The 11,834-nt window shown below is 37.2% G+C and overlaps 1 protein-coding gene across 2 annotated transcripts in view; it reads left to right on the forward strand.

The window, feature by feature from the left end:
• The window catches only part of ARHGAP20 (Rho GTPase activating protein 20), a 133,240-nt gene extending 127,679 nt beyond the window's left edge, over positions 1–5,561 (forward strand). For both annotated transcript variants that reach the window (XM_046017503.1, XM_046017504.1), the window contains exon 15: positions 1,074–5,561. In XM_046017503.1, the coding sequence (XP_045873459.1) occupies positions 1,074–2,929 (1,856 nt within the window). In that variant the 3' untranslated portion in view covers positions 2,930–5,561. The remainder of the gene's footprint in view (positions 1–1,073) is intronic.
• The last annotated feature ends 6,273 nt before the right edge of the window (positions 5,562–11,834 follow it).

The raw sequence follows: 11,834 nt of genomic DNA on the forward strand, positions 1-11,834 counted from the left end.
GGATTGATTTTTGTGAGAAACAGGCATATGCCAGTGAAAATCCTGGGATAGTGTCCTGGGGCCTGCCGCAGCTCAGTGAAGGAAGCCTCTCACCTCAGTCATGGGCCTAGGGTTTCTGCTCCTCCTTGGATGACCTGCTAATAGGTCAGGTTATGTTAACAGCGTGGTGGGGCTAAGAATTATGTAAGATGAGGTCCAGAACTTCCAGAAGCATCATATGTTATGTTATGTTTTTAAACTTCATTTAAAAAAATCTTTACAGAGATCCCTAACATGTGTAGTAGAACTGCTGTGGCTGAAATTAGAGTAAGGTGTCCTAAAGAGGTAGAGGCGGGCCTGGTCTTCTCTCCCCTCTCCTTCCTCTGAGCGGCCCTCGAGATACTTCATGCTGTGGAACAGTGTAGAAACCCCTAGCACTGTGGGGCAAGGGGGGGATTTTGAAACCAGTCAGCCTTCTAGAATATGAATTCCTGGACCACCAATTACTAGTTTTCTTTGACCAATTTTTTTTTTAATTTAAATTCAATTAGCCAATATATAGCACATCGTTAGTTTTTGGTGTAGTTTTCAGTGATTCATTAGTTTCATATAACCATTCTATGCCACTGAACATCATTATCTTCATCAGTAAACATGGGTAACATAATGTCTCACTTTTATGATTGTTGTAAAGATTAAAGTAGCAAACACTGAAGAGCTTGAGTTCATAAATGGTTCCTCTGAGACCAAACCATGTGTGCTCACCCGCAGTCATGAACCTGCATATACCTGGCATTTGTTCCTTTATATTTTGGGCCATTTCTTGGTATTAACAACATGTTCTCATTGCTTTGAAGAGACCTTAATTAAGAAAGCCTTTTTCTTCAAGAACTGAGATAAATTCAGTATACTCAACATATTTTTTTTTTTATTCTGGGGAGACTGAAAGATCATTTCCAAGAGTAGGAATCTGAACAATCTCTATGAAAAGAAAATTAAACTAAGTACTAGAGATTGGGTTTTTTTTTTTTTTCTTAAGGCAGCATGTATTTTTGGTAAGTAAGAATGTTAATTGTGGTTTGATCTTTTGACAGATATCTCTTGCTTCCAACTGAATGACTCCTCCTATGACAGCTTGGAAAATGAGCTAAATGAGGATGTCGATGCTCCCTGTAGTGATTTGGTAAAGAAACTTGGTCAGGGTAGCAGAAGCATGGACTCTGTGTTAACCCTCAGTGACTATGACCTCGACCAGCCTGAGGTGGAAGGCCTTTTAACCCTAAGCGACTTTGACTTGGACCGTTCTAAAGATGAAGACATTCAAATGGAACGGCCTCTTGAATCCAAGCCAGTGAACGTGGCAGTAGTGTATGCAAAGGTCCCACTGCGCGACCATGCCAGGGCTGCATCTGGCACAAGCACACCCAGCTACCTGGCCGCAGCTGCAGCAGATGTTCCAAAAAGCCTGAGGCGACAGCGGCGCTGCTCGGAGCCCAGCATCGATTATCGAGATTCTAAGCTTTCCTATCTCAGGGAATTTTATCAGAAAAAGCTACGCAAGTCCAGCTGTGATGCAATTCTCTCACAAAAAGATGAGGATTATCTGAAGCAGAGTCAACCCCTCCAGGAAGAGGGTAAGACATATTTTAAACATGGTTTAGTCGCAGGCACTGATAGCAAGAAGAATGCCACTAATAAAAATGTGAAGAAGAAAAGCTTATCTGGGAATGAAGGAAATCACGTGAAACTTTTTTCTAAATCCAAGCCAGTGGCCATTTCTGTGGCATCTTGTAGTCACATGTCCTCACAGGATCATACCAGAAACCAGCCCTTTGGTGCGGATCCATCTGGATACTCCCCAGCACACACAGCAGACGCCCTCAAGACTTCAAGGAGGCACCGGCGCTGCTCAGAGCCCAACATGGATGACCAGCACTGCAAACTGACCTACCTCAGGGGAATTTATTCAAAGAAACAACATAAAACTAGCTATGAAGCTGGTTTCTTGCATGGAGAGGAAGACTATCTCCAGCGGCACAAGTCATTGCAAATGGAGGGGCAAAAGCTCATTAACCAGAGTTTGGTCATGGGGATTGAAGTGGGCAAGAGTAGTGGCACAAACCAAAACACGGAGAAGGGTTTACCCCCGAGATTAAACATCTGCCCAAGGACTAGCTATTCCAGCTTGTCCTCTCCAGGCACTTCCCCATCTGGCTCATCAGTGAGCTCCCAAGACAGCGCTTTTTCTCAGATTTCTGAACACTCTGTGTTTACCCCCACTGAAACTTCCTCTCCAATAGATTGCACTTTTCAAGCTCAAAGAAAACAGGAAGAGCTTTCTTCTAATTTTAGCAATTCCAGCCTCATTTCTGCAACTCCTGGTCCCTCATCAGGGCAGGCCAGCAGCCACCTGGCTTATACAAAAAAGGATACTGTAGAATGGCATTCACAGATACACTCTGTAACTCTTCACCCAAGCACATGGTTGAGAAATGGTGTGGCCAGTTTGAAAAACTGGTCCCTCAAAAAGAAGGCAAGAGCATCCAGACCAGAAGAAAAGAAAGTAAGTTCTCTAAAAGGACCCACAGAGCCACCACCACACACTCCTGGTATTGCAGAAGCCAACCCACTGCAAGAGAGACAGAAAGACATGCCCCAAAGGGCACCTGAAGAACTTGGAACTGTGCAAACAGCCCAGTGGTACAGTTCTTACTCCAGCCAGGACTCAGGGAGACACTGTAGCTCTCCATTCAGCCTAGTGGAGGACGGACTCAAGCTTTGCGTGAAGTCCCACCAGGACGGAGAGAATAGTGAGCAGTGCTCCCCTGGTACTCTGCATTGTAAGAGATCCTTACCCAGCTCTTTGTCTGTGGATGATCTGTCCAGCCCAGACTCAGGGCCTACGGTGGTTTGTGATACTGGAGACCAACATTTAGCCAAAGACATTTAACCACAGTAAGAATATGATGTGTACAAGAATAGAGACAAGTCTAAGAATCTGATGTCTACAAGAACAGAAACTGGGCTAATAATGATATAAAGACAAGATTATTATGATCCCTTTGTACAAATACATGGGATGGGTAGCATAAGGATAATCACGGCTAATACTTAGGACAACAAAGTCATTTTCTTTACTGAGACCATTTGGCAGAAAGTTTAGACTAAAAAATTTCATCATCTGTTTGGGAGGCTTTTCCTTATTAAAGCATGGGATTTGTCCTCTCCCGTGTTTTTGGAGATGACTAACAGAGAGCCAGAGAAAACATCTTCTGTAGAGGAAACATGCCTTACATGAGATTAGTACCCTGAAAAGGCCAGGATATCGTAAGTGAAGAACAAGGTCTGTGGAGAGGCAGGGTGGGTGCAGAGAAACAGCCACATTCCATGGAATGTTTTTAATAACTACACAAGAAAAATGCCACTAATCAAAGTATTTTAAAAAAAATAGAAAGCATGTCCACTAATGAAGGAAATCATGTAAAACATTTCCCTGAATCCAAGCCAGTAGGCATTTCTGTGACATTCTGTAGTCACGTTCCCTCACAGGAAGATTCCAGGAATCAGCCCATCGATGCAGCTACAGTGGCATAGACTAGAATAATTCAAGGGCCATGAGTATCATAGTTTATTTGTTGGATTTGTTCATTGGTTGATTTTTCCATTGGTGTTGCGCTACTATGCAAAATCTCCAGGAAGTAGATCTGTGAGGAGAGAGAAGGAAAGGTTGCTCATTTCAGTATCCTTTTCAGAGGTGCCTATGTTAAGAGCATTCTCCAGAAATGCAACTTTTCCTATTAGAAGGTGACCTCCTGACAGCATTGACTATCCTAGTGCACAGGAAAAGATTGCAACACCGGTCCTTTCTCTGTGCCTATTACACGAAGTTGTTACCAACATGTGGACAAAGTATGGCTCGTCTTTGTTGAAAAAAAATGTTTTTCTACAACCCTGTCTCTTTGATTACCCAGCCAGAAAAAATTACTGATAAATCGTTCCTTTTCTAATTGTCAATTTTCTGATTGTCAGCTGAGAGAGTAATTTTAAAGTTGGCAGGTTATAAAAGAGTCACAGAATGGAACGCCCACCAAAACAAGTCAGGCCTTCTCAGACCATCGTTGGCTTTGGATTTTCTCACCTCTAGAAGTTTTACGTATTTTTGTCCCAGATGATTCATGGTTTATATCCCAATAGTTTGTCTGCTATCCATGAATATTTCTCCCCTCCCTTGCCTTAAAGGTTATACCACTACATCCCCTGAGTTATCTCCATAGATGATTAGGTCTCACCAGCCAGTGAGAAGGGATAGAATCAGAAAAGGATGTGAATCTTCCTTCATTTTAACTACTTACTTAAAAGAAGTTGCTTAGAACCCATTTGGCCTCTTTAGTTCACCGTCCTTTCTCCCACTAACTTATACCAAATTATTTTTCTTAGCCACCAGGAAACTTTCATGTCAAATGTTCTTTCCCTGTTGTCCTAAAGGTTGCATTTCTGAGTTATAGAAAAAATAATAATAATAATAATGTTTTCTGTAAAGTAGAAGTCCTCTCAGTATTAGCTACAGGTGCTACCTACCTCTACGGGACATGGCCACGTTGGCCCTACGCATTGTAATTAACTCTCAGAACTCTGTATTCAAAGAGCTCCTTCATGACACTGGCCATCTCAGTCACAGATGTGAAGTCAATTTTACCTTATAAACAGCCACTCTATGCTTAGATTCCTGGGTGTCCATATGCATCTTTTGTGATTTAATATATAAAGGCAACAGGGAGTTCCTCCCCTTACCCTTCGGGCATACTACTGTCAGAACTGCAAGATGTGAATAAAATTCTTACGGCTTGGAGTGTCGTTCTGGAAGAAGTTGTCTCTCCACTTAACAAAATAATAGTTCTCTCCCTTTTTCTTTCATCTGGGTGGGTAGAAAATTATCCACCCAATTTGAAGCATAGAAGAAAATAGATGCTGAAGTTTTCCATAACCGTTCCTATTCTCTGTGTTCCCCTAGATGCTCCTGTAATACTTAATGTGAATAGTTTGTTAATATTGCTGTAATGTATTATATTGTATGATTGGAAGAAAGACGACACATCATTTTATTATACTCTGTCAATCTATAATATATTAGACTGATGCTTTATCTAAAATGCTTTGAGTTTGTATAATATATCTTGACAAATTTTACTACCATATGTAATGTAATAAATGTGTATTTTTGTACTTGCAGAAACTGCTGCTAACTTTTAAAGTTGTTTGGTTTTCAAAGCACTGAAAATGGATATGTATGAAGTCCATGCTGTCAATTAAATAAAAAAAAAATCTGTAGAATTAACGATCCCATGAGAGCAATATTGCCCTTTTGTAGAATTGTTTTAGTTAATGAACCCAGTCTTCGCTTAACATTGAAAATTTTATAAAATGTATTTAATATTGAATTGGAACTTTGAACTTTTAGTCGTAGATCATGGTGAGTCTTTCTAGAAAAAGAGGGCTTTTTTTTTCTTCTGTATTTTCCTAATCTTATCATTTACCAAGCAAATCATGCTTTAGACACAGAGTCTTCATTTTTTTTTAAAGATTGTATTTATTATTTGACAGAGAGAGAAACAGCGAGAGAGGGAACACAAGCAGGGAGAGTGGGAGAGGGAGACGCAGGCTTCCCGCTGAGCAGGGAGCCTGATGCGGGGCTTGATTCCAGAACCCTGGGATCATGACCTGAGCCGACGGCAGACGCTTAACAAGTGAGCCACCCAGGTGCCCCCATAGTCTTCATTTTATTAGACATTATGGTTTCATTTTGCTCCTAGAATCAGATATAGTCTATATTCTCATATCAAGAGAACCATTAACTCAGTTTGATTGAATGTATGATTTTCTTATCTAAATTTGAACCATTTTGACCAGAATACCCAGTTGATCCTGGACACATCCAGCCATTCCAAGATATCTGGATTCAGACACCCCAACACATCAATACTTTTAAGGTCTTCTAAACTTATGAAATGTTACTGATTTTTCATGGCTGCTGCTTATTTGCCTTCTCAAAATCCACTGAAGTTTCATTCTGTGTAAGTTTAACAACCATTTCAAAGAAACTCAAAAATAAAAACTACCTTAGTCCAGAAAAAATGATTTGCTTTAATAGAATACTGAAGACTAGCAACCCCACTGTCAGAAATGTCACTGATTGTATCTGGGCAATGTACAGAGACACTGATGTTAATGTCTTTCTAAATTTTACAGAAATACAAAGATAATTTTTCTGCTAAAAAAGAGCCTAAATCGACTAAAAACACTGGATTCAAGGAGTTATCTCACATTGTGTTTTTCTGTCTTTCATGGCATGACATTGAATTGAAAGGATCTAATGTATCCTTGAACCACAGGCATATTTTGTCTGTTGAAAAGGAACTGTAAAAATATTATGTATCTTAAAGTTATGGCAGTGTTTAGCTGATATGTTCCTACTGGTCATGTTTGAGAGGAAGTCTTTGGAAACTCCATATTTCAATACAAAGAAAACTGCATATTTCAATACAAAGAAAAAACTGAATAATAAAGTCAGGTAAAATGTTAACTTTCTTTAATATCTATTCTAGTTATCAGGATATCTCATAAGCTAAGTTTCCTGCTGAGAAGAAGCGTTCTCTTGAATTCTGTGCTGTCTGCCCCAAGTAGGAGTCCCACTCATTTTCTGAGCCACCTGTGAGTATAAATCTTTCATCCTTACTGTTTGTGGGTTGTTGTTTTTTTTTTAATACAGTGAACTCTTTGAGTTTCAGTTTTGCATAATGTCAGGTGTATGGTAGAATTTGAAGAAGGTGTAAAATTGGGAAAATCTTGGAGTCCCAAGGAAACATACACAAAGGATAGAACGGGATATATTTTGTTCCTAACTTTGTACAGCACATGTTCTCATTTTGTGTCATGTGTCAGGGACAGACGTATATACTTACAGAGTTCAAAGGGGTTTTCTCACCTGTTTAATTAGTTAGGGCAAAGTAAATATGTTTTCTGGAGTTTGGTTTTATTTTAAATGGCTATATAAATTACAGATTTCAGAGACATTAAGATTTAAATATTAATTATTTACATATAGGTTTGATTTTTAAATTACAATAACTTGGAATCGAATTTAGAACTCCTTGCAGCTTCTTAATCTGCTAGAAAGAGTGAATAAGTTGGCTAAGAACCTGTACTTAAGAGGTAGACCCATTTCTAAGCAAGTAAATTGGATGATATAGAGAAATACTCTTCCAAATCACAGGAGCTGAGATTGTTACTGCCTAAAATTTTCAGGAGGAAAAGAAATATTTTATATCTTTGTGCAAGAATGAAATGACTGAGAATTATCAAAATACATGAATTCAGAGATGCATACTGCTTATAGGCATAGCAAATGGATAGAGGACAAGGAAATCTATAGATGAGCTAGCCAATTTAAGCAAGAAACTGAAATCACAAGGAGGTCAAAGAAAATTGAAAAGAGGAAAAGAGTGTATCTTTGGGAGATGAAGGTGTTACAAATGATATAAATGCTATTTAGGCAGTTTAGTTTTTATTACCAGGTATCATTCTAGACCCTAGGGACACAAGGTAACAACAATAACAACAACAAAAACAGATTGTTTCTCTCCCCAGGAACTTTAAACAGCTAAGGAAAAAATTGGACTGTGTAGAAGAAAGTTAACATTAATATTCACTGGGCATTTCCATGCTCTCCTAATATATTAACAATATGTATTATTAATTATATTCAGTTGTATCAATCAATAATATGTACTATCAATATGTATTATTTCATTAATGCCCAAAGTAGCCCTATATGGTGGGTATATTCAGCTAGAGTTTCATTCTGATCCTGGCTCTTTTTTCTCAGCTTTTCACCTTAAAATAGGGATGATAATAAAACTCCCTTCATAATAAAACAGACAAAACTTATATACATGAAAACCAATCCAAACTCTACTAAGTTAATATTAAAAAATAATAATCCAACATTGGAAATAATTCAGAAAGCCATGATAAATATAAAAATAAATGGCCTAAAAATTTGTTCCAGACAAAGTGGTATAGACTTGTGTCTCCTATCTCCTCCCCACTAAGTACAACTACAAATCCTGGACATAATACAAAATACAAGAAAAGGAGAATTCTAAATGGTGGTAAGAGGAAGGCAAATTGGTTCAGAACTCTAGGACTAGAGAAACAACACAATAACTCTCTTATATTCCCTCATCCAATAGAAAAAGGAGACCAAGGCCTGACCTTTCTCAACCTAGCAACAGAAGACAGCCCAGATATGTGCATTTCACACCCTCCCCATCAGCCAGAGTCTCTCTGACACCTTCAGGTAAGTTAGACATCACAGCAAGTGGGATAGATGAATGCTCCACTAATAATAAGTGGCCAAAGGGAGAGTTATCCTTTCCTGCTAAGCCTGAAATCCCTCACTCCCCTCCTGGGAGATACCAAAATGACCAGGCTACAACAGAAAGAGGGACCCAGTCAGAACAAGCAGCTCAGCCTGGGAAACATCTTTGTCCCAGCAGGTGTAAGACTCCCCCAAGACACACACACAAAGACTCTGAGATAGCCAGACAGCAAGGACAGGAGGCCTCTATCACAAAAAAATACTGAGCCAAAGGAATCTAAGGTCTGTGAGACCAAGAGGCTTCTCTGGCTGAGAACAGAGCAAAATAGCACCACAGAGTCTCTGAAAATTAAATGGCCCATGGGCCCACAACCCCTGAATTTAAGTCAGGACCTGGGGGGTAATAACAAAAGACCCAACATTTGTATCATTGGAGTTCAAAACAGAGAGAGGGTTAAGCTAAAACAGTATTCAGAGAAATCGTTGCTGAAAATGGCCCCAAATTGGAGAAAGACCCAAATCTGCATATTCAAAAAGCTGAGTAAAACCCAAAGTAGATAAAAGTGAAAAGTACATCTTAATTAAATGTTTAGATACTAAAGACAAGAAGAAAGATCTTGAAAGCAGACAAAAATGACACCTTACCTAGAAGGGAACACCAGTTTTCAGACTTACCATTTCAAACCACAGGGAATAGAAGAAAGTGGCACATTCTACAAGTGTTAAAGAACCGTCCACCCAGAATTCCATTTCCGGTGAAACTTGATGAATGAAGGGGGAAATAAGGACATTCTCAGATGAAGGGAGACTTTTAAGAATTTGTCACTAACAGCTGGTAGATCCTCAAAGTTTAGCCAGTTCTTTAAATAAGTAAATGCTAAAAGAAGGAAATACGGAAAATCAGGAAGGAAGAAAGGACAACGGAAAGCAGAAATAAGAATTCTTAATGATACACTATTCTCATGAGTTTTATAAGTCATATTTGTGCTTGAAACAAAAACTATAGCATCATTTGATAGTTAAGATAATGATATTTAAAAGTGGGAAAAATAAAGGGACCTACATGGAAATGAGTTTCTCATACTTCACTCAATGTTGTAAAGTGTTGATATTAATGAAATGGGATACTATATATGTGGATATTGTAATACTTAGAGCAATTACAAAAACTGTATTTTTGGAAAGTGTATCTCTCTAAAATACCATAAATAAATTACAATGGAATTCTAAATATTTAACCCACAGGAAGGCAAATAGAAAGAGAAAAACAAGAACCAGAGTGAAAAAAAAAAAAAGAAGAAAAAATTCAGAATAAAACAAATAATAGAGTGGTATACTTTAGGTCTAACATATAAAAAATTACATTATTTACAAATGATTACATACACCAGTCAAAATACAAAGATTTACAGAGTGCATTAAAAAAAATAAACTACTTAACTATATTCTACCTACAAGAAACTTCAAATGCAGTGACATAGGTAGGTTGAAAGTAAACAATGAGAAAGATATACCATGCAAACATCGATCAAATAAAAAAGAAATTTAAAAAAAAAAAGAAAGCAAGGGTGGCTATATTAAAATTGAGTAAGGTAGACTTCAAAGCAAAGAAAATTACCAGAGACAGAAAGGGACATTATATAAAAATCCACCAAGAGGACATCACAAACCTAAAATGTGTGTGCACAAACAATAAAGCTTCAAAATATGTAAAACAAAAGCTGTCTTAACTAAAAGCAGAAATAAAAACAGTTGAAAACTTCTGTGCTCCTTTCTCAGTAATGATAAAGAACTTACCAGTGCCATGAACCTGAAAGGTTATAATTGGCATTTATAGAACACTTCACCCAACAGTAGCAAAATACACATGCTCTGCAGTTGCCCAGGGAACATAAAATAAAACCATAGAATAAATACTAACATTTTAAAAGAATTAAAATTATGCACAGTATGTTTTCTGAGCACAGTGCTATCAAACTAGAAATCAATACCAGAAAGATACAAGGAAAATCTTCAAGCACTTGGAAACCTAGAAACATACTTACAAATAACCTATTGGTAAAAAAAGATACTTCAAGGAAAATTTTCTAAATCCTAGAACTAAATGAAAATGCCTATCATATATGTGTGGAATACTGTTAAAGCAGTGTTGAGAAAAATTTGTAACACTGAATGCTTACATCATAAAAGGAAAGATCTTAATAAGCTAACTTTCTACTTCAAGAAACTAGAAAAAAAAAGAGTGAAATAAACCCAAGACAAGCAGAAGGAAGAGAGAAGGATTAGAATAGAGATCTGTAAAATGGAATATAGGAAACAATAGAGAAAATCAATAAAACAAAAAGTTCACTGGAAAATTAATAAAACTGATAAACCTCAACTGAGACTGATGGCAAAAAATTCTTTAAAAAGAATATGAAGCACCAGTATCAGAACTAAAACAGATATCATCATTGATCCTGTAGTCATTAAGAGGATAATAAAAAGAATTACCCCAAGTCATTTTTACATTCATAATTTGACAACTTAAAAGAGATGGAAAAGATCCTCCAAAACCATAAATTATCAAACTCTGGCCAAGATCAAATAATCTGAACATTCTTATAATCATTAAATAAATCGAATACACAATTTAAAAGCTACTGAAAATAATAATAAATAACTACATAAACAAGCTCCTAAAGAAAAATCTCTAGGCCTAGATGGTTCCACCGGAGAATTCTAACAAACGTTTAAAGAAGAATTAACACCAATTTACATCATGTCTTCAAGAAAACAGAAAGACTGGAAGACTTCGAATTCATTTATGAAGCCAGTATTACCCTGATAAGGAAACCAAACAAAGCCAGTACAAAAAACAGAAAATTACCGACTCGTGTCACTCATGAGCTTAGATGCCACAAATCAGCAAACCAAATCCAACAGTGTATAAAAAGAATTCTACAATATAACCAAGTAGAATTGTTTTCCAGGTGTATGGCATAGTTTAACATTTGAAAATAAGTCCGTGTAATCTATATCAACAAGATAAAGATGGAAAAATCACAATATATCAGTTGACACAAAACATTTGACAAAATTTATCACCCATTTGTGTATTTTGAAATTCAACAAATTAGAAGAAAATTATCTCAACATCTATTAAAAAAAATCTACAGCTAACATCATACTTAATGATGAAAGATTGTTTGCTTTTGGGGAAATAAACAAGGATATCCTCCTACTCCTCTTGTTCATCATACTACTATAAGGCATAGTCACTGGGATAGGGCAAGAAAGATTTTTAAAAGATACCCAGATTGAAAACAAAGAAAACTATTTGCAGATGATGTGATTGTCCATATAGAAAATCCCAAGGAATCTACCAAGGGAAAAAAAAAACAAAAAACCTAAGTACACTCCTAGAACTAATAGCTCAATTTGGCAGGGTCACAGGATAGAAGACCAACACACAAAAATCATTTTCACTTGTGTATGC

The sequence above is a fragment of the Meles meles genome, chromosome 8 (genome assembly GCF_922984935.1).
Source record: "Meles meles chromosome 8, mMelMel3.1 paternal haplotype, whole genome shotgun sequence".
Lineage (NCBI taxonomy): Eukaryota > Metazoa > Chordata > Mammalia > Carnivora > Mustelidae > Meles > Meles meles.